Consider the following 23755-nt stretch of genomic DNA (forward strand, 5'->3'; position numbering starts at 1 on the left):
TGTTTAATGGCAGCAGAGTGACTCATTTCTAGACTTAATAACTCTTCTTGTGTATACAACTATCAACATAAAGTATCATAAGCTGGCTGTTATCCCCAACTCAACTTGCTTCAAGGTATACCTACACTGGTTGACTTTGGGAAGATATTTGCATATCTAGCCTCCGCTGTCAGCCTCTTAAGGCTAGTCTTCATTGCTAAAGGTAGCAAACACATTCCACATGAGACAAAACACTGCTGTCTCTCCATGATGCTGCAATTCGTGTTGCAATTCAGACCATTTCCCAGACAATTACATGTACAGCAATAAATGAGTATGGGCTAAGCTACACTCTTCCTGAATGCTAGATGGGAGATTGCACTTCTGAATGCCCCCAAAAGACAGAACATGTGAAAAGCAAACTAGAACAAAGACAAGGCTAGACTAGAACAACTCTTCTTCCTGGTGTGCTAATTTTCTTGTCCAGAGAGTTTTTTATACACAGAAAAACTCCTGTATGAACAGTGAAATCCTAAAAAGAGTTCCTCCAGTAGCCCATTGAATCCATGGGCTTAGACGAGTAATTCTATTTAGGATTGTGCTAGAAGTCTACCAGTCGTGTGATGCTGCTGATCGTAAAGCTCATCTCTAGAGTCCTGACATAGAGAACTTGCAGATATGGTTTTATGTTTACTAATATTGTATATTAGGGGTATGATTATTCTTCTTCCTTTACTTGGATTCTTGCAATATAGGATTAACACTTCAATCCTATATGCATTTACCAGGGAATAAACTTGTTCCACCCATTGTTAGGTAAACAAAGTTAGGCTGTAAGTGTATTATTGGGGTTTCCATTAGGAAACCATTGTGTTCATATGAATGAGAATTTCTGTTTGACTACTTGTTCATTTTTTATGAGTACTGAGTTTACTGTAACCTTCAAGCAGTATTGTGTAACATTTTCCTAGGACATTATTAAGTATCTGTATTAATGCTGCTGGAGCACTGATGTCCAAGGTTATTGCTGTACGAATCATTTCAAAACCTAAATCACCTGCTGAAATAAGTTATAAAAAGGTGATATTTTAACTGTGTGAGAATGATAGTGTTTTAAACCTGTTTTATAAGTCTGGAAACTCAGGATCAATATATTAGTAGTTGAAATACGACAGAGGGCACAGGGATAATAACAGTGTGCAGCATGACCATGACTGAGAAGGTGGAGTGTTCTTTGGCAAGCCAGATAGTCACTAGTTTACTAAAATAAGACTCCAATTTAATAATATGATGTATTTATTTATTTAAAACATTGCTTTGCTGCCTTTCCTCCCCCAACAGGGCCCCAAGGTAGGGTACCCAGGTCCCTTGACTCCCACAATGGAAGATTGGGAGCCCGGCACCTACTTACCTACCTGTGTCCTGGTTTTGCATATGCACTGTGTGTGTGCATGCTACCGACTTGTGTGGTGATGTCACTTCCAGGAAGTGACATCATTGTGCGGGTCAAAGATCGGCCTGGGAGAGGGCCTGCACTCACCAAGGGGCTGGATTGGCTCACTGTGGGGCATGATTCGGCCTGAAACAGGTCTGCTGTGGGGTGCGTTTCAGCCTGAATGGGCACGGGAACATGCTGCACTGCCAAGGGGCATGCCGTGCCATCTGGGGGGGGGGTGCCATGCCACCTGGTGGGTGCTCTGGGGAGTGTGCTCTCCCACCAGCCAAGTAAGGGCTGTGGGGGGGGAGCAGGGGATCCCCCACCTCGAGCGGGGAAATGGCACCCCTACCCGAAGGTGATGAATATCTAAAAACATTAAAATGGCATAGGTAGGTAGGTAGGTAGTGAAATCCTAAGCAAAGTTACTCCAGTCTAAACCCATTGATTTTGTGGGTTAGATTGAAGTAATTCTGCTTAGGATTTCACTGATAGATACATAAAACAAATAGAACATATAAATGCATTAAAACACACAAACAAGGAGGAGGGCTAATAAGAGTTAATGTGGGAATGTCAAAACAAAAAAGTCTTAACCTGCTGGTGGAAGGTAACAATAGAGGGAGACAGTGTTGCCAAGTAGGCCCCCTCTCATGCTTTAAAGCCTGCCATGAACTGTGTTAAAGTTTCCTGCATTGCTGTTTTACTGCTGCACCAAAGACTGCCCTGCACGTGTGTGTTCTGGTACACGTGTCAGTTTCCTGCCTGCGTGTTAATTACCTTGCTGCTACAACAGACTGTGTAGTTCACTGACTCCATGTTTGGTTAACTGCACAAAGGACTCTTTTTCTGGGCAGCCCTGCCCTGACCTGTATCTGGATTTCCCAGTGTGTGTTTGAACTGTGTTACAAGTATGCCCCGTGCCTGCATTGCCATCTGCCACGGACCGTGCCTGTTCCCTGCTTTGGACTGTGTTTTAAGTGTTGTTCCCCCTGCCTCCATGGAAGCCTGCCTCATATGGGCCCAAGCCGCTGCTAGCAGCCGGGTGCCAGCCGGGGAAACCTCCAGCGAGCCTGGCTAGGCGCTCCCTGGTCAGTTCCCGCCTGGAGCCTCCCGCGGGCCGGTCCCCGAGCTCGCCCTCGCTACCGGGCAGCCTGCTAACCAGCCCCAGCTATGCCCAGCCGGCATCCATGTTCCCAGGCAGCCAGAAGACCCAGGGAAGAAGACTGCTTTGAGAAGCCATTTTGGCGAAGCGGGCACACCACGTCCGCAGCGAGAGTACCTCGCCCCGCTCTGCATATCTTAGGAGCCGCCCCGGAGAAGGAACTAAGTGCCGACCATCCCAAGCACTTAGAGAATGCATCTCAAAGAAACCTCCGCATTCCAGAAGCTGATGACATCAGGACAAGCCCTGTCCACTGGAACATCCTTTCAGCCCACTTGGATTTCCCCCTCCCTCTTTTGTCCCCTCTTCCTGAGGTGTCACTTATCACAATCTGATTACCAAAGTGGCCCATCCAAGCCATTCAGTAACCCATTAGAACCTTTGTTTTAAACTGTGAGAACCACCAAGTACAGCACCAGCCCCAGGGTACATTTTGGGGTATTTAAGCTGGTCTCCCAGACCACTCGGTGCCTCAGCCATTCCCTATCCAGACCTCCTTGCTGTCCGTCTGTGGTTCCAGTGCTGGCATTGGGCCACCTCGCTGCTGTGTCTCTGCTTCGCTACAGGATTGTTAGTATTCCCCACCATCGTTGGGAACCAGCTAATGCGAAAGTCTCTGTATTTCCTACTCTGTATTTCTTAGTTCTTGTATGTTCTCTTGTATGCTTGTGCAAGTTTAGGCTTACGCCACACTAAATACACATGTTGGAACCTATTTGTAGTCTGCCTTTTTTTCACCAGAGTGTCTGGGATCGGGACCTCCGTAGACATAGGTTAAGATCCGCGCTAATTTTAAGTTACAGACTGCTAAAGCTAATTTCCCCTTATAATAAAGAGCAGTTCTGGTAACAACAGACTAATCTCACACACACACACACACACACACACACAGAGTTTTCAGTTTGTGTGACATGGAACTATTTATGTAAACAGTAGAAATTGTTTTGAGAATAGGAACATTTCTGACTTTTAAAAAAAAACTCTTTCTAGGTACTATGATACTGAATAGGACAAGATATATAAAATATGATTTGGAGTAACTTAAAGCAGGGACGGCCATTTTCTTTAGCTTAGGGTCTGAACCTGGCCAGCTATCTCATCACCCCCACCACCAATGCAAATTCTTTTGATAATATCTGCCCCCACTGGACAGGTTGCATCCCCCCTCCAGTGAAGGATGGTTTTGTCCTTATCTAGTGGTCACAGTGCTCACAAATCCAGACTTCCAGGCATAGGTCTTCACATCTTCAGTATCCTTCTTCATTTGTTCAACCTATTTTTTGTTGCCTATTTCATGCCTTGGATGCAATATCTGTGTGCTTGTCATATAAAATGATAAATATGTCCACCAGGATCTGATCTATAAAACAGTTATACTACATGTGAGCAAACAAAAACAAATGTGTTTCGTCTAAGTGTACAGAAACTTTTACATTTGAATAATAACTAAAATATATTATCAAGAAACTCAATTCCAGCAACTGTTGTACCATTATTATATAGTGTTAAGTAAGCTTTAAAATGTTAACACAATCTTCAGTTCCAGAATTGGAAGTGCCTCTTCTTTGAGATACTTCCTGTTGCATCTGCTGGTTTGGAGCTCCCTTTGCCCCTTTGGGATCTATGGTTGGAACTGTTCCAATCCTGACTGGCCTTGGTAATTTAGTCTTAATCGGCAGAACTCTGTACATTGATTGGTACTTGGGTTTCCACCTCCAGGTGGGGAAATTCACTGAGATTTGGGGGCAGAGCCCAGGGAAGGCAGGATTTGTAAAGGGGAGGAACCTCAGCAGGCTATAATGCCATAGAGTCCACTCTCCAAACCATCCATTTCCTCTAAGGAAACTGACCTCTGGCCTGGAGATCAGCTGTAATTCCAGGACATCTCCAGGCCCCGCCTGGAGGTTAGCCACCCTAGATTTGGACTATTTAACAGTGTATTTATGCCTTTGAAGCACTGTGTCCACATTTGGATAAATTTCTACATGGGATGTGGGTTCTGCAAAGTTGCAGGAAGGGTCAGCGTAGGGTTGCCAACTCTGGGTTGGGAAATTCTTGGAGATTTCGGGGTGGAGCCTGATGAGGTCAAGTTTAGGGAAGGAGCTCGGCGGGATATAATGCCATAGAGTCTGCAGTTCAAAGCACCATTTTCACCAAGGGAACTGATTCCTCTAGTCTGGAGATCAGTTATAATTCTGAGAAATCTCCAGCCCACCAGCCTACCCTGGAGGCTGGCAACCCTTATTGGTACCCTGAATGTGTCTCTCTATATGTTCTGATTTTCAGGCGGAACACTTGCATGGCAGATCTGGTTGTTCTGATCTTCATAAATGCATCCACCACATCACGATTAGAAACGGGCACAAATAGGAAAAACAAACAAACATGATGTTCGTTGTTCGTTGCCATCCACAAACAGAGACATACGAACAACCACAAACACGGCCCTGTTCACAAACATGTTCATGGTTGGCTGTTCATGGGAGCCAGCAGGCTCTCCTCCAGCCATCATCCAAGTTCGGTCACGATCCCTACTGCACCACTCCCATAAACCTGACCTGAGCAGGCACCAGGAAAGGTACCAATAGTAAATAATAGCTTGGCCCAGAGCCTGGCAGCAGCCCTGGAACTTGAAGGGGTAGATCCCTACCGCACCACTCCCAGAAACTTTACCCGAGCAGGCAGCAGGAAAAGTCCCAATAATAAATAATAGCTTGGCCCAGAGCCTGGCAGCAGCCCTGGAACTTGAAGGGGTAAATCCCTATCCCACCACACACAATTAAAATTCAAGCTCCAATGCACTCTATCAAAATGCCAACAGCAACTGTCTCTCCACTGTCTGCAAAGTCTGAACTGGGACTCCCCCTCCCCCCTGCTCTTTGCTCCCTTGTAACAAATTTGGAGCTCCACACTTGAAAGGAAGACCTGCCTATCAAACTATATTGGGCTTAGATTGGGGTTTCCAGGGCAACAGCAGGAGTTCAGACAGAGTTTGGACAATCCCTGCCTAAGTTGCCAAGGGAATTGATTGCAGGCGCCAGACTGTCTGGCTTGATGAACAGCAAGACAAACAGCAACGAGCAAGACTTGCAATGTTTGTTTAGAATGGGGCCTCGCGAAAAGCTTGTTCGTAAACAGCAGATTGGGCTGTTCGTGGCTTTTTTTTTTGTTCGTATTGCTGTTCGTGCCCATCTCTAATCACAATCATAAAACAAGAAAGTCTCTATACATCATTTTACTCATTTACTGGCAAACCTGGAGCTCATGTGCCCTGAACGAATGAGGCTATCACAGCGCATTTGGTCATATTCCTTGCTGACTGCACTTCCCATCCTGCTGTACTCTCACCAAGGAACCAAGCAGCATCATGTTTTTTGTGGCTGTATTAAAAACTATAAAGCCATTTTGATCCACATATCACTTGCCAATTGAGCATGAATGTGATGAATATACAGGGAGAACTCAGCAAGACAGTGTTTTATCTTTGGGAAAGTGTGGTGTGCAAGTTGTTCATTTGTTGCGAGATGTTATCTCAGTAATGCAGCATTTCCGGCGCTTATTTCTGTGAACCACAGTGCCTGGCCTTAATGTAATGTGTCAGTACTTCCCTTCTTGAGTTTCATAATTAGTTAATGGTATAGTGCTATCTTGCAATGACAACTCCTATGACAACTAAATTTAATGAAGGGTGAATTAATCAGGGAAATGGCCCTGAATCTGGATGCTTTGTACACCATTATAGCCCTGTTGTTGCTGGATGTAGGCTTCTTACTGTTTTTTGTGTGGGCAGCGTTCAGCTCATTTATCAGCAGACAATGTAATCCAGGAAGTTAAAGCTTATTGATATCCCCATCACAGAGTGGCTGTGCAGAGTAGCCAGTGATTTCTTGTCCAGCAGGGAACAGTATTCCGTCCTGCTTAGCGCCATTATGGGGAAGGGATTTTTTTTCCCCTCTGAAATTCACTCTTTTACATATAGCCTTTGATTCTTCTTATTCACCTTTTCCCTCTTTTAAATGAAAAATTTCTCTTCCATTTGGGGGGTGGGGAGAGGAAACCTTTTGTAACTTCAACCCATGCAGCTGTTTTACTTTATGCACCACAGCGTGGTGCTCTAATAGGAGGATAGAAAAGATTTGGGAAGACATTTTCTGCCTCTGAACATCCGCAGAGTAAAATTCTGAAATTTTGCATAACTTCCTGTCCCTCCTGTCTTCAAAATTCTCTTCAGTCAAAACAAAATGGATTAGAAACTGACCCTAAATTCCTAAAAATGAGGGAAAGAAATGGATTCTTGGAGAAACTGAGTAGAGGAATTAAGAGAACTTCTCTTAACAACACCAGACTTGCTAGACCTAACAAGACAGGAGGAAGCAAGAACACAATGAAAGCGAGCTACCCCCTACATTACAATATTAGTATTTACTGAGCCTTGTCTCTAGTAAATCATGCTCCCTGTTTTGTCCCTATTTTTGCTTTTAAGGAATGTCTTCTTTAAAAAAACAATTTACTTCTTTTATATTTCGTCTTTCTCATCAAGACTCAAGCTGAATTACAAAATTAAAACACAATGCAATAAGAACTATATAATACATATATTATACAATAACACTGGGCTACAACACTGAAAACCAATAAAATAAAAGTGTATAATGCATACAATAAACAGTGCAATATGAGATATTGAGTTTATTTACCCTACAGCATTGTTTATGAAATTGTCCTTGTTATGACCTTTACTTTCTTTGAGTAGATATTTCTTTTAATCTTTCCCTTAACACCCTCTGGGTAGTTTGCTGCCACCAGGAATATTATATTCCAAGATATTTTATTTAAGTTTTCCCTTTGGTAACGTTCCTAAGTGTAAGGCTCATTCGTGGTTCTATGTGGCCCTGAGGATAGGAATGGGATATAGCAACGACAGCTACTCTGGGATATAACAAAACAAAATAAACTTTTATTTAGTCAAGAAGTGTATCGGTTTCATAAATGTAGTTCTCGGTTCTTAAAGTTACTTCATTTACTCTCATTCACGCAGAACTCTTCTAATGCTTCACACACAGTCAGCCTCTTTCTTTAACTCAGTATTTCTCTCACAGAAATGCTTAAAACTACTCAGGCAGCACACAGCTAGCCTGCTTTCTTCTGACTCCTATTCACAGAAATATGAAACCTGCTCAGGCAGCACACAGCTGACCTCTCTTTCCCTGACTGAGTGTCCTTTCCCAAACATGCTCAGTTCAGGTTCCACACAGGTTATATTTCTCTCATAAATACTTCAATATACTCAGGCAGCACACAGCGAGCCTGCTTTCTTCTGACTGACCCTTTGCTCTCTGCACTGTCAGTCTAAACTGCATTCACTCCGCCCACACTCTCAGTCATCAACCAGTCATATCACTCACTCTTCCCTCTCTCACCCCCTCTTCACCTAGCTCAAACCAAGCATTTAAAGACACATGCACCCATTTACTTGAAATCATTACAGTCCTTGATATTGACTGTACTACTCTCACACTGTATAATCCGCCTTGAGTCTCGGTGACAAAGATAGACAGTAAGTAAGTAAGTAAGTAAGTAAGTAAGTAAGTAAGTAAGTAAGTAAGTATCATTCCTCAGGGCTAAGCTGCCTCCTCTGGTTTCTAACAATTAAATATCTGGGTTGGGGGATGGAGTTGGATGGCTTTCACTCTAATGCACATGCATATAAGTATACACACATTGCTTGTTAACCTCTTAGTGGAGCAGAGAAGAGAATAATAATAGTATATATAAATACTCTTTAGGTACGCCAAGGAGGACTGAAGTGACATGTAGTGCCCAGTTTGCCATTTCACACATTGCAGAAATTGAGCTGTATTTTCTTTTTTTTTTTTTGAAAAAATTTTTATTGGGTTAGAACATTATTTTTGCATTTACATTCAATTTTCCCCAATTTTTTCATCTCTAACCCCCTCCCTTTCCCCCCCTTTTGTTGACTTCCAACAGCTTTCCCACCCTTTGTCCCCTTTCCCTTATTTTTATTAGCTTTCTCTATCTAAAACAAATATATATTCTCCATTATTCTAAGCAGTACATCCTTAACTATTTTTAACATTGTATGCCCAAACTGTAAGTCTTTGTTTCCATCTTAGATAAACAATTTATCCCATTTTTCAATTTCAAATATTTCTATATATCATAAACCATATAAATCATACATTCATTTATATCAAACAATTTGACTTATTCTCTATATATTACTCGTTCTATCTTTTTGTAATGATTCTATATATCTCTCATCACGTAGTCAATCAATTTGACCCATCTATATCTTCAGACATTCAGTTTGGTACAAAACTTACCAAAAAGAAAGAAAATATTGTTAGTTAATCAATCCTTATATTTAATCCTTATAGTTAATTATTTTCTCTATATTCTGTTTATTAACCTGTATATATCTATATATATATCAATCTATTAATCTAACTGCTTATTAATTCACATTTATCTCTTCTCCCCCCGGTAAAGTCTCCCCCCTCTACTTCAGTACTTCAGTAGTTCTCAAACTGCCACAGTTTTCCTCCCACCTCCCATTTCTTCTCCAGGTATTGTTTCAGCTTCTCCCAGTCTGTGTTGAACTGCCCTGAGTCCAGATCTCTCAGTTTTCTTGTCATCTTGTCCATTTCAGCCATATACAGCAATTTGTAAGTCCAATCTTCAATAGTTGGCACTTCTTGTACTTTCCATTTTTGCGCATACAAAAGTCTAGCTGCTGCTGTCATATAAAATATCAACATCCTATGTTGGGCTGGAATTCCCTCCATTCCCAAGTTCAGTAGCAGGAGTTCTGGGTTCTTATTAATTTGAAATTGTAAAATTTCACTCATTTCTCTTATTATTTCACCCCAGTACTGCCTGGCTACCTCACACGACCACCACATATGATAGAGGGAGCCCTCATGCTTCTTACATTTCCAGCATTTATTAGAAGTGTTCAAATTCCCTAGCGCAATCTTCTTTGGTGTCATGTACCAACGATAGATCATTTTGTAGATGTTCTCTTTGATATTAGTACATGTCGTTGTCTTCATTGTAGTTTTCCACAAGTATTCCCATGCCTCCATTGTTATTTCTTTATTAAAGTTTATAGCCCATTTCACCATTTGTATTTTAACTATCTCATCCTCGGTATACCACTTCAACAGTACTTGGTATACCTTGGATATTCTTTTCTTATCTTCTTTAAGAAGGGTCTGCTCTAGTTCCGAATTCTCTATTCGTATACCTCCCTTTGCAGAGTCCGAATTATATAAGTCTCTGATCTGTCTATACTGGAACCAGTCGTAGTTAGGTGATAGTTCCTCTTGTGTCTTTATTCTGAGTTTGGATGCTTCAGTTTTAGTTATTTCTTTGTACGTTAAACATTGTTGTTCATTATCAACGGCTCTCGGGTCTATCACCTCATACGGAACCACCCACAAAGGAGTTCCTTCTTGTAAATAAATTCTGTACTTCTTCCAGATTATATATAGACTTCTCCGAACAAAGTGATGCAGGAACATCGAGTTGACCTTTACTTTGTCATGCCATAAATATGCGTGCCATCCAAATATTTTTTTATATCCCTCTAGGGCTAGTAGTTTCTTGTTTTTTAATGTCATCCATTCTTTCAACCAAACTAGGCAGATTGCATCATGATAAAGTCTCAGATTGGGCAGTTGCATTCCGCCTCTTTCCTTTGCATCTTGTAAAACTTTCACTTTCACTCGAGGCTTCTTGCCTGCCCAAACAAAATCTGATATTTTCCTCTGCCATTTTTCAAATTGTTTAGAGTCTCTGATGATTGGTATTGTCTGTAGCAAAAACATTACTCTTGGTAACACATTCATCTTAACTGCTGCAATCCTACCCAACCATGACAAATTCAGTCTATTCCATTTAATCAAATCTCTCTCTATCTGAGTCCATAGTTTTTCATAATTGTTTTTGAATAGATCTATATTCTTTGCAGTTAATTCGACTCCCAAATATTTCACTTTACTTGTTACTTCACAATCCGTTGTTTCCATTAACAATTGTTGTTTCTGCTGAGTCATGTTTTTGCATAGTATCTTTGACTTCTTTTTATTAATGAAGAAACCTGCCAAGTCTCCAAACTCCTTGATCTTATCTATCACTCTTGGCATGTTCTCCGATGGGTCCTCTACAATTAACATTATGTCATCCGCAAATGCTCTGACCTTATATGAATAGTCCTTTATTTTTATTCCACGAATTTCCTCATCTTGACGTATTTGTATCATCAGAATCTCCAATACTAGAATGAACAACAATGGAGATAACGGGCAACCTTGTCTTGTTCCTTTACTTATCGTCAATTTCTTGGTCAATTCATCATTCACCACAATTGCTGCAGTCTGGTCTCTATAAATTTCCTTAATTGCTCTGATGAATCTTTCTCCCAATTGTAGCTTTTCCATAGTGGCAAACATAAAGTCCCAGTTTAAATTGTCAAACGCTTTTTCAGCGTCTACAAAGAAGAAACCAACCTCTTTGTCACAACGCTTGTCATAATATTCAATAGCATTGATCACTGTCCTTAAATTGTCTCTTATTTGTCTGTCTGGCAAAAAGCCTGCTTGTTCCTCCTCTATGACTTCCGAGAGCCACCCCTTCAATCTCTCCGCCAATATCTTCGCAAAAATTTTATAGTCATTATTAAGTAGCGATATAGGTCTATAATTTTTCACATTAGTCAGGTCTTGGCCCTCTTTTGGGATCAATGATATGTTCGCTTCACTCCAAGTGTCTGGAATCCTTTGATCCCTTAAAACCCCATTCATCACCTCTTTTAGGAATGGTGCCAGTTCATTAGCCATTGTCTTATAAAATTTAGCCGTAAGTCCATCTGGCCCTGGCGCCTTTCCTAGATTTGCAGATTGTATTGCCTTACTTATTTCTTCGTCAGTTACTTCACTGTTCAACTTATTCCTCCAAGCTTCCGAGATTTCTGGAAGTTTGGTTTTCTCCAAATATGACGTTATTGATTCTTTGTTTACTTCTTTTTTATTATACAGCTTAGCGTAGAATTTATAAAAGGCTCTACTAATGGTAGTCTGCTCCAGATACGTTTTGTTGTCTTCACAAATTTTATTTATTATTTTCTTTTCCCTTTTCTTCTTCAATTGCCATGCCAGGTACTTTCCAGGTTTATTAGCACCCTCAAACGCTTTTTGATTCAGTCTTTTAAGATTCCACTCCAATTCTTTATTGCTCATTGCTGTTAGCTGTTCTTGAAGTATTTTAATTTCCTGGTATAACTTCTTTTTCCCTGGTCTCTTTTTTAGCTGTATTTCTTTGGCTTTTATTTTCTCCTCAATCTCTTGTCTTTTCTCCTCTTTCTTCTTTCTTGCTCTACCATTTAAGTCCATTAGTATGCCCCTTACAACCGCCTTGTAAGCATCCCAAACTTTATTGGTTGGTACTTCTTTATTCACGTTGTATTGTATAAAAAACTTTGTCTCTCTTCTCAATATTTCCATATTCTCTCTTTCCTGTAACAGGTCCTCATTTATTCTCCATGCTTTCCTTTTTCTCCTTTTTCCAAATTTCCACATAATTGGGTTATGATCTGAGCCTACCATCGGCATTATTTCTACCTCCTTAGTCCATAACGCTAAGTCTTTTGAGGCCCAGATCATATCAATTCTTGATAATGTAGAATGCCTTGCAGAATAGAAAGTAAACTGTCTACTTTTAGGATATTCCCTCCTCCATACATCTTCGAGAGTCTCTTGTTGAATCAACTCAAAAAAAAGCTTTGGCAATAGTCCTCTTTTCTTTTGTGCCGTTGTAGTCTTTTTGTCTAGTTCCAAGTCTGTCACTCCATTGAAGTCTCCAGCAAGAATTATCTGGTCATATACAAGATCGTCTAAATGCTTCCTTAAATCCTCAAAGAAGCTTTCTTTTGCACCGTTAGGTGCGTAAAGTCCGACTACCAACACTCTCTTTAAATTCCAAATGCATTCCACTGCTACAAATCTAGCTTCCACATCTCTTATAACAAATTTTGGCTGTAGCTCCTCTTTTATGTACAACACCACTCCTCTTTTTTTCTTGTTGGAGGCCGCTGCAAATTCTTTGCCCAATTTTCCAGATTTTAAATATTTTACATCCTGTTTTCTAATATGGGTCTCTTGCAAACAAACAATATCACATTTTTGTTTTAGTAGCCAGTGAAAAATATTTTTCCTCTTATTCGGTGAGTTTAGTCCATTTACATTCCAAGATAATACTTTACACTCCATATTCATAGTCTTGATGGTAAGTCTTTTTCATTGTCCTTAAAAAATCGCTCCATCTCTCGCTCAGATCTGATGCGTTTTTTTGCCCCTCCAAACTCAAAGGACACTCCTTCCGGTAACTCCCATCTATACCTGATTTTCATGTCCTTCAAAATCTGAATTAGCACTTTATATTTTTTCCGGTCCAATAACACTGATCTGGGCAGTTCCTTCATTATAATAATCGTCTTGCCATCAATCTCCAATGGATCTTGAAACTGTTTTGTCACAATCCTCTCTTTCATATTTCGTGTTGTAAACTGCACAATCACATCTCTTGGTAATTTCCTCTGGGTTGCAATTCTCGAATTCACACGGTATGCCACGTCTAGGATAGCCACAACTTCCTCCTCCTCCTTTCCCAGGTATTCAGCCAACACCTCAGTCATCTGTTCTTGCGCTGACTTCCCTTCCACTTCTGGCAGGCCGCGAAAACGTAGCTGCTTCTCCATATGTTTAGTTTCTGCAACTGACATTCTCCCCTTCACCAATCTCATCTCTGTTTGTTGCGTATCTATTAAATTCTCCATTGCGTCTTCTACTGTTTTAACTCTCTGCTGCGTTCCTTGTAATTCACTTCGTATTGGCCATGTGACCATGCCTTTTTTCACTTCTGACAGCTCCGATTTTACTGTCTGTGTAACCTCTTTAACCTCTTTTATCAGCTCCAATTTCGTGTCCTTAAGTTCTTTAATCATATCTAAAAGTTTTTTATCCAAATTTTTGTCCAGGTTTTCTATTGCCGATTGCCACTCTTTTTTTGACATCGTGGGGCTTGCTTTAGCTCGCTCCCACGAATCCGCTCTCTTCCTTAACTCCGTGGCGTAAAATTTAACGTATTTCTGTTTTAAATGTCCCAATCTTCTTTTAAAAATTAAATTTTAAAGAGTCCAAAATGTCGGGCGTCTTTTCTCTATGGTTTCTCTATGATTTTGTAATCCAAGATGGCCTACTTCCTCTTCCGCTGAAGCCGCGACCCTTCCCCTTTCAAAAATGGCGATTCCCTACTTCCTGCCCTCCAGCAAGGGCCGCTTCTCTCCAGCCACTCTATTGTTATTACGCACTTCCTGTCTCCCGTCTTCCCACAGCAGATCTCGCGATGGTGTCTTTTTCTCACAGCTCCAAAGCCACAGGTATTCAAAACAATAGTCCGATTTCTTTAATAACTTCTTTAAGCTTAGTCTCTTTTCAAATACAATTCCTGCTGAGTCTTCCCCTCCTTTTCACTAGTCTGTTGCAGTTTAAAAATCTACTTTTTTCCTTCTCTGTTTTTATCAATCTGTCCCGTATCAGAAGATAATGATCTTTACCTTCTCTTCACTTTTCTCGGGTTGTAATCGCTGTTTCGATTTTGAATTCTCCTCTCAGCTTCTTCCCCCAATCGAAGCTTGGGTATGTAGGTCTTATGCCAGCCGAATTGGCCCCAAAACTGCCGCAGAGATTATAGCCGACCCGTCGCAAGGTGGGACCTCAAGGATCGGGAGGGGACCCGTTGTGTAGAGCCCCCCCTCGTCCGAGATCTAGCTCACCCTAGGGTCTTGAGCGTTCTTTGCCTGCTCCCCGCCTGAGAGCAGTCGGCCGCGGGCTATTTTCACCCCACCGGCCGGTTAAAACGGCAGTCCGGTCAGCTCCGCAAGTGGAGCTGCGTTAGACCTCCATGAATCCCAAACCGGAAGTCCTCCAATTGAGCTGTATTTTCCAATAAAACAGTGTAGGGCAGTGGAGAGTGAGGTATTGTCAAGAAACGAATGCAGATTATGGGACTTCATCAATGTGAAACAGTGGATGTGGGGTAGGCCTTGGGCAATGAACCTCAATATTAGACTAGGACTGTTAGAAATATGTCCCCTACTTTTCCCCTGTAAAATGTCAGAGGATATGCTTGTTAACCTCTTAGTGGAGCCGAGAAAAGAATAATAATAGTATTCTAGTAATAAGAGTATATAAATACTCTTTAGGTATGCCAAGGAGGACTGAAGGCTCTAGCTAACAGTTCTGTGGACAGGGGCAGTTTGTGCTGGTGAAGCAGCCAAGGTGATCCGTCAGAGACAGTGATAATAGTTGTGGGCTCGCCTATCATCTCCTCCCATATCACCATCAATTGGGTCTGACGCGAGCATCCTTTGCACATCCTTTGCATTGAGCCCTGACCCAGCCAGCAGCAGTATAGGAGACGATGACAGGTGAGCCTACCCTGTGGTCATTCTCACTGGCCAGTTCTAAGCCTAACAGTCCCTGCAGTTCTATGAGCACCATGGGGGCTCAGCTTGGCTTGCTCAAAGGGTTGTCAGAGCACAACCAGCAACTCCCAGGAGCATTTAGGAGGCAAGGATTGGCATGACACCAGCACACTGTCATAAATTCTAGTGAAAACCAGAGCCAGTTTGGTGTAGTGCTTAAGAGCGGTGGGACTCTAATCTGGAGAACCAGGTTTGATTCCCCACTCCTCCGCTTGAAGTCAGCTGGGTGACTTTGGGTCAGTCACAGCTCTTCCAGAGCTCTCTCAGCCCCACCCACCTCACATGGTGATTGCTGTTGTTGTGGGGATAATAATAACATACTTTGTAAACCACTCTGAGTGAGTGTTACGTTGTCCTGAAGGACGGTACATAAATTGAATGTTGTTGTTGTTATTGTGATGTCATGGGACATGCTAGGATTTTTCAAAACCCTACGGCAGTCATCTCCAGCTTCCTCCATTCCTCAATGTGACATCAGTGTGCCGGCATGAGTCTCCATTTCTGGTAGACCTGGCAACCCTCCCTGCTTGCCATTGTCTATTAAAATGAATGGAATTCAAGGATAATTTTGCCTTTGCTCTTATATTTCCTAATTGCAGATCGAGTTTACGATGATGGGGCAACTTATACGACTGTCAGGCCAAGAATCCCACCAGGTCAAGAACAACTAGTCTTGTTACAGGAGGAGGTGAAAAGGGGGATGATTTCCATGGATGAAGCTGTGGAGAAATTCAAACAATGGCAGAACCATAAAAGCAGATTAGAAGTCACCAAGCAGGTAAAATTCTCAAAGTACTTGTGAATGCTTGGAATGGGCCATTATTTTCAATAGAAATAGGGCCAAACTACAAGTGACGCCTGACACTAGTTGGACAATTCAAACAACCGTTCCCAAAGTCATCTGTGGACATTAAAGGCTTCACACACCCCAGGCACATGTGGGCTTTCCCTTCCCACAACTGGCTATTGAAAACTTGTGCCAAAAACCACTACTGTGGGTCTTGAGCCTCAGCTGCACTCTAATAAATTGAAGGTCCTATGCCAGTGCACTTTCCCTTTGACTTTAGGGAAGGAAGCAGCTTCCTTGATTCCTATGAGGAGCATTAAATGGGGAAAGGAAGCCTTTTATGGACAAGGGAGCTCCACACCTACTCCATCTGAATGAGTGCCTTTTAACCATTCATATGGTGAAGGATTTTTGTTCTGCAATTTAGGGCTGAATCAGGTAGCAACAATCATATTAAAGAGAAAGTGAGGGAGAAAGCATACCTTAAAAAAACCTGGTTTTCTGCCAATTTGCTGTGACAATTGCAAATATATATATATATATATATATATATATATATATATATTTGCAATTGTCACAGCAAAATGTCACAGCAAATAGAGAGAGAGAGAGAGAGAGAGAGAGTCTATTGGACTAGAAGCAGTCAACATAGTCTTCATGTGTACTGCAATCCAGTTTATTTTTTTCAATCCATCCATTTTTTAATCATCATCACTGCTATTTTCCACAGTCCGACAGATGTTTGGTCCCTCACTGACTCACATTTGTTGTTGTTGTTGTTGTTATAGTTGTTGCTTTTAACCATGTGCTTATATAATGCTTTTGGGATATTTTAAGTGCTTCATATTCTTTATCTCAGTAATTTTCAGTTGTAAGAGAAGCCCATAGTATTATTGAGAATGAGAGATGTTCTTGAAACAACCTTGTGAGATCATATCTAAGGCAAGATTTAAACTGGGGGGGGGGCTTGCTAGCTGACTCTCTTAAGAAGGATGCTTCACCAGATCAGCCAATGAATGGTTAACAATGCAATCCTGTGCAAAGTTAAGTCAATTGAATTGATAGATTTAGACTGGAGTAACTCTGCATAGGATCATACTGTAAGAGTCTTTTATACCATGTGTATGTCAAGTGCCAACAAGTCACAGCCAACTTATGGCTATCCCTGCTAGGGTTTTCAAGACAACAGACTAACAGAGGAGGTTTGCAATTGCCTGCCTCTGCATAGCAATCCTGATTTTCCTTGGTGGTCTAATCAGACCCAACCCTACTTAGATTTTGAGGTGTGACGAGACTGGGCTAGCCTTTAAACTGTAGGGCCTCAGATTCCAAGTCTGTTTGTATTAGTCATGATTGTACAGTTTTAAGCAAAGTTACATCCTTTAGTAGACTCAGAAGGATGTTACTCTGCTTAGGATTGCACGGTAGCAACTGTATAGCTTGCTCAGAACAAATGTTAGCAGGATCAGGGCATAGGTTTCTTTCCTTCAGAGTTTGCCAACCATAATTCCTGAACAGGCTATCGTATCTACTAACAACCAAGGGGCCCTGATCTGAGGATACTTAAAACTGGAGGTTGGAGGGCAAGACAGATCTTCCTATACACCTGGAAAATGCCCCAGATTTGCAGAAAAATCTGAAATCTAAAAAACAATACGGAGGGGGTGATGGTAAAAAATCTGAAATGATAAGAGAAGTATTTGCAACGTTAACCAGATACCTTCTGTGGCTGTTGCTAGACAACCTTAGTGGTTTAGTCAGAATCCAGGGCTTGATTGCTTTCAGTAAAGGCAGAGGGAGGGGTCGGGGCCGGGGTCTTTCAAGGGTTATTTTGGCCTGTAAGGGAAGATTAATTGGGACCAGGCCAAGAAGCAACCACTGGGTAACTTGATACCACCTGACTTGCATGACTCACTCAGGTTTGGCTGTTTGCTACAGTTCAACAATAGGCTCCCCCCTCCCCAAGCCAGTGTAGTGGTTAGAGTAGGATCTGAGAGACCCAAGTTTGAATCACCTGTGGAAGCTCACTGGGTGATTTTGATCCAGTGACACACTTTCAGCCTAACTTACCGCTCAGGGTTGTTGTAGGGATAATATGGAGGCAAGGAGGATGGCGTATGGATCCCATAGGCCCAGAGGGGGTGGAAGAGTGTCCACTCCCAGCCTCCACTCCTCTCTACTGCTTAACTGGCTGTTGGGGAGTGAAAGACAGGGGGAATGGGCCCAGGAGGCAAGAAACCTCCCGGGCAAGGGCACAGCAGGTACGCTTCCAGCTGGCATGCTCCTACACTTCACAATTTTGGCCCCATGGGATGAATTGGACCCATACAAAGCACAGGATTATGCCCACTGCCAGCATAATGATGTCACTTCCCAGAAGTGATATCATCTCATTGATACCGGGAGCATGTGCACACTTCACGGTCATGCAGTAAAGAGACTCGTGGTAAGTGCCAGGTTCCTCCCCCCCTTGGGGAGGTTTTAGGGACCTGGCAATTCTGCTTTGGGTCCCCATTGTGGAGAAAGGCAGTATATAAATGAAGTAAATTAAGAAATATAGGTGAAGATGCGGAAGCAAATAAAAGGAAAGGTGTTTAGTGGTTTGAAGTAGAAAAGCACATAAGGAAAGGTGAGCATACGGAGGCTGACAGGAGGAAGGGAAGAGGAAATAATGTGGGGAAGGGGATACAGGGGAAAGTGAAGTACCCTCCCTGTCATGGCCGTGTAGATTCCCCCACCATGCAACTGGGTGTAGCTCAGAGCCAAACTACAAGTGACGCCTTACACAGGTTGGACCCTTGTCAGCTTCCCTCAAGTTTTGATGGGAAATGTAGGCGCCCTGGTTTTACAGCTTGGCTCTCCATTACAGCTGCAAGACCAGGATGCCTACATTTCCCATCAAAACTTGAGGGAAGCCGACTAGTGTCCAACCTGTGTAAGACGTGACTTGTAGTTTGGCTCTCAGTTATAGGGTGGAGAGTGGAGATCTCCCAGAATTAAAACTGAGCCTCCTGCAGTGGCACCACACCACCCAGGAGTGGCCGGCCAGCCCAGGTGGCCTCCAACAGTGGCCACTGGAAATGGGAGGGTCGGGGGATGACATCATTTCCTACATCACTTCTCCCCACCTGTTATTATATAAATCACTGATTGAAATGTATTCAATCAAAAGATTTCTTTTAATTAATAAGAGCCAAAGGTTGCTGTTGTGTTATCTTTTTGTTGGCTCTAAGTCCCTTTGTTTTGGGGGTGGGTCTACTCTAAAATCCAATATACAAGGGTGTCACTTTTTTCTAAAGGCGACTGGAGTGATTGCAGAACACAAATAACAGAATACAAATGAGACGGTTGTTCCCGGCAGCCCATTAATGCCGGGGTGATTATAAAATACTTTCTTTTGATTCAGGCCATGAGGGTAAAGGCAGGTGTTCTGTAATGATTGCCTCTAGCCTGGGGGAAGTGGGTGGCAGGAAGGGTAGAACTTCATGTGCGGTTGGAGGAAAACTTCCCACAATTTTTTTTAGTATCAAATACTGCAACTACAAAAGGTTTGCCTCAAAACACACACAAAAACAAGAGGTAAGCGGGGGGGGGGGTTGTTAAATGTCTTTTTAAAATGATTTCCTGTGCTAAGAAGCATTCAGAATACTAAAAAGCTTGCCTCCTCCAGCTCCTCATTCATTATTTTTAACAATCAACTCCAGCTATTGATTTTTGTGGTTGTTTGTGTGTTGGCTTCTTACTTAAGGAAAAAATGCGTCAGCTCCAAGACTCTATTACCAGAAAAACACCGGAGGAGGAATACTTGTATGGTAAATCACGTTTAACTAGCATTGCAACAGGCTAAAAAGGAGAACTGTAGGATAAATAAATAGTTGGTTTGCTTTGTGCCAGGTTTTATTGGGAAGAGGGGCTTTTGATGAGGTTGGCTGTTTTGGTTTGGGAGGGGAATGGGTCATTTCTACTGTTAGCACTTTTTAAGAATTTCAGTTAAGATGTTTATTTTTTAATCCCTATTGTTTTAGTGATTCATTTTAATTTGCTTTGATTTTATTTTATATGTTACTATTATTTTTCATTTGTTATAAGTTACCTTAAATGCCTTTTTAAGTGAAAGGATGGGATAAATCTTATAACTAAATAAATAAAATGATGCATTTGTTCTAGGGGACTGCCGCAAAACTCAGTGAAGGATGAGGAAAGTTTTACCAAAGTTTTCTGGTTTCTGCATCAAATCTGGAGACGTACCTACTCATAAATACGGTTGCAACCTCCAGATGTGGTCTGGAGATCTGCCGGAACGATAGCTGATCTCCAGATTACAGAGTTCAGTTGCCCAGGAGAAAAATGGCTACTGTGGAGGGTGTACTCTGGCATTATACCTTACTGAGGTTCCTCCTGCCCCCCAACTATGCCCTCCCCAGGCTCCACCCTCAGATCTCCAGGAATTTCCCAACCCAGAATTGGCAACCCTAGAAATATACAGTCTGGTATAGATTTTAATTGTAAGTATTTGAGAGGAATGATAACATGAAAGTCTATGGAAACAGCTTTTCCCCTCCTCCCCCTGCATACAGAACACAGTTGAAGATTTCTCAGTTTCAGAAGTCTTCAGTCAAGCTCCCCCAATGTTTGAATGCAACAAGATGGAGTTTGTTCTTGCTTCAGTAATTGTATTTGTTTAATTAGAAAATGTATATGCCACCTCTCCAGAGACTTATTTGAAGTAGCTTATAGCTATAATACAAAAACATTCAAATACATCCATTAAAAAGAAAGTCATTAAAACACAAGCATTGAAAAACAGGCCATAAAATGAGGGTTCTAACACAAAAACTCCAGCTTCTTTGTGATTTCCAAATGAAACCCAAGAGAAATTCAAAATGCTACATAGAACTAGCTTTTCTATTTAGGGTAGGAATTTTCAAACATCCATTTTGCCTAAGCTAGTTGATAGCCATATGTCATTTCTGAGGGCTTCCCATACATAGTTACTTACAATAAACTTGAACCTATTGAAACAAGCAGCTAACGGCGAGGAGAGGTTTATTTATTTGTCATTTATAGCCTGCCTTTCTCACTGAGGCTCAAGGCAGACTACAGAGTGTGAGATTAGTACAGTTGATATCAAGGACATTTCCATAAACAATGCCATAGGATAAATAAATAAATACAAGTTTACAAAGTTTACATTAGCAAGAATCCAATACAGAGTTGAAAAAATGCTGAAACAGAGCATAAGCAATTTAGGACTGACATTAGACAACGTGAAGCACAGGTAGCTCGTAGGAGCACATATTTAAAGCAACAAATAGTATGTAAGGCAATAAAATGGTGAAGTCTATGGTCCCTAACTCATTAGCGAAGCATCTGAGACCCCCCTCCCTACAATACTACCCTCCTATCTGAGTGAAAAGCCTTTTTGAATAATTTGGTTTTGCATTGTTTATGGAAAGCTGAGAGAGTGGGGGCTCTCCTGACCTCCTCAGGCAGGCTGTTCCACAGGGTAGGGGCTACCACAGAGAAAGCCCATGTATGGGCTGCTGTTGATTTCAACCATGTGTAAGGTGGCACCTGCAGGAGACCCCCTTCAGATAAACAAAGTTGCTGTGGAGGAACATAGGGAGGGAGGCAGTTCCATAGGTATGCCAGATCAAGACCGTGAAGAGCTTTGTATGTGACAACCAATACCTTGATGGTTTGTGATTACATCAGCAGCATCACTAGCAGGTATTTTATGCTAGACGTCAGATCTCTGCCTCAGCATGGTAGGTAAGAGAAGCAGAAAAACTCCAGCTAATGTCAATTGAAGTCTATTCCAAGTCCTCCTCCTCCACCTTCACAGTCATTATGAGGAGCAGAACCTGCAGCTCAGCATGTTAGAGGGTCCAGATGTTTCAGCATGCAAATAATATCATTTGCAATAGAGTTAAGCTAGCTTAATACTCGCTCCCTCTCACCAGGAAACTGTAGTTTTGCAAGGATAACTAGTAGTGATTAGAGATGGGCACAAACCAAAATATGGACCAAAATTAAGCATGAACCAGGCTGTTTTGTGGTTCACAAACCATGGTTCATCAGATCCCATTTCTGATGAACCGCCATGAACTTTAGGTTGGTTCATTTGGTTCGTTTTTTGGTTCGTCACTGCAGACAGCCTGGTGCCAGTCAATCAGTTTCCTAGGCAACAGGGGTAGACTTCCTGCAGACCTTCTGCTGACCTGGAAGTGAACTTCTGCTGGCCCGGAAGTGACCTTCTGCTATCCCGGAAGTGACGGTTTTCTGACCCGGACGTGACGTTTTCACAAACCAAACGAACCAGTTTGCAAACCAGGGGCAGGTTAATGAAGGTTCATGGTTCATGAAATTTGATGAACCATGAACCACATGGTTTGGTTTTTTTCTGGTTCATGCCCATCTCTAGTAGTGATGTCTAACAGAATTCTCAGCAAACCTCATCAAATTATAATTCCCAAGATTATTTGAAAGAAGCAATGACCAACTGGTATAAAATTAATGGTAAAATAAAATAAGAGAACCCTGTTTCATGAAACCTTTCATCCTCTCTAAAAAGCCCCTGTTCTCTTTTTGCCAGTCATTTTTTGTGCTAGGGAATACTTGAACTGGCAAAAATGATTTACCATTTTGGTAACTACCACATCAAAAGAGATGTAGATGCTGTTTAGTCTATATTTCCCTCTCTTTTGATAAGTGTTTTGCCTTGAGGGAAAAGAATGTAAGTCATAGTTTCGTCCCCTTGAAGTAAGAATTGCCACTCTTTAAGAAACAACCCAATCAAAGTATTTTATCACAATAGACTAATAGTTCAGTACTAATTTTATCCTATTTGGTCATGGTTTCCTCCTCCAGAGATTAGATTGTACCATTCATTTGTTTGAAGGATTTTTTAATGCTTTACACCATTTACTCCAGAAATGTGATACCAAAAATCTAACCAGATGGAAAATTCAGCATAAAACTAGAGTTGGCATAGATATATCCACAGTGAACAAGAACCACACTTCTTATATGTCCAGAGTCAACAAGGTCCAAGTGTGCAGTATATGGACCAAGTGGTGACTCAGAAAAGGGGTTACCACAATAAATCATGGCCAGAAACAATACCTGCAATGTGCCTCACCGCCCCACCTAATAGATAAAATCAGAATTGTTCATTATCCAAATGGCAAGTTGCTAAACACCAAAATTCTACATGTGATTAGTTCACAAAGTCCCATCCCCATACTTTCTCTGGAAGTTAACAATCCACTTAGCTGAACTTTTAGCTGCCCCACAGAGCTTACTGAACATGCCTGCTTTTAAATGATTGATGCTTTCCACCATCCATTTTTAAAACTCTGTTTTGTAGTGAAATATATGTACAGTATATTCTACATATGTTCTCTGTAGATATAAAAGTTTTTTGACTTGGATAGCCCAGACAACCCTGATTTTGTCAGGTCTCAAAAGCTAAGCAGAGTCAGCCTTGGTTAGTAATTGGATGGGAGACCTCCAAAAAAAGGCCAGGATTGCAGAAGCAGGCAATGGCAAACCACCTCTGTTAGTTTCTTGTCATGAAAACCCCACTAGGGGTTGCCATAAGTCAGCTATGACTTGAGGGTACTGTCCACCACCAGAATTTGAAAGAAGTACAATATGTGTTGGTTCCAACTAAGGTTACATTCGGCAAGCCACATCTTTTAGTCTTTGCTGACCTTACTTTGCTGATCATCAATTCACATTTTATCAAGGGCACAGGCTAAGACTAGGATCCTCACACTGATGTGAGTTGTGGGCTCTTCTGATTTCACACATGTGCAGTAA

At 41.7% G+C, this 23755-nt stretch overlaps 1 protein-coding gene across 1 annotated transcript in view; it reads left to right on the forward strand.

Moving 5' to 3' along the window:
- The window catches only part of BANK1 (B cell scaffold protein with ankyrin repeats 1), a 288974-nt gene extending 269196 nt beyond the window's left edge, over positions 1–19778 (forward strand). Inside the window, exons 13-14 of the mRNA XM_054990418.1 lie at positions 15744–15922; positions 19680–19778. Of these exons, the coding sequence (XP_054846393.1) occupies positions 15744–15922; positions 19680–19778 (278 nt within the window). The remainder of the gene's footprint in view (positions 1–15743; positions 15923–19679) is intronic.
- The last annotated feature ends 3977 nt before the right edge of the window (positions 19779–23755 follow it).

Source organism: Eublepharis macularius, chromosome 10 (assembly GCF_028583425.1).
Source record: "Eublepharis macularius isolate TG4126 chromosome 10, MPM_Emac_v1.0, whole genome shotgun sequence".
Lineage (NCBI taxonomy): Eukaryota > Metazoa > Chordata > Lepidosauria > Squamata > Eublepharidae > Eublepharis > Eublepharis macularius.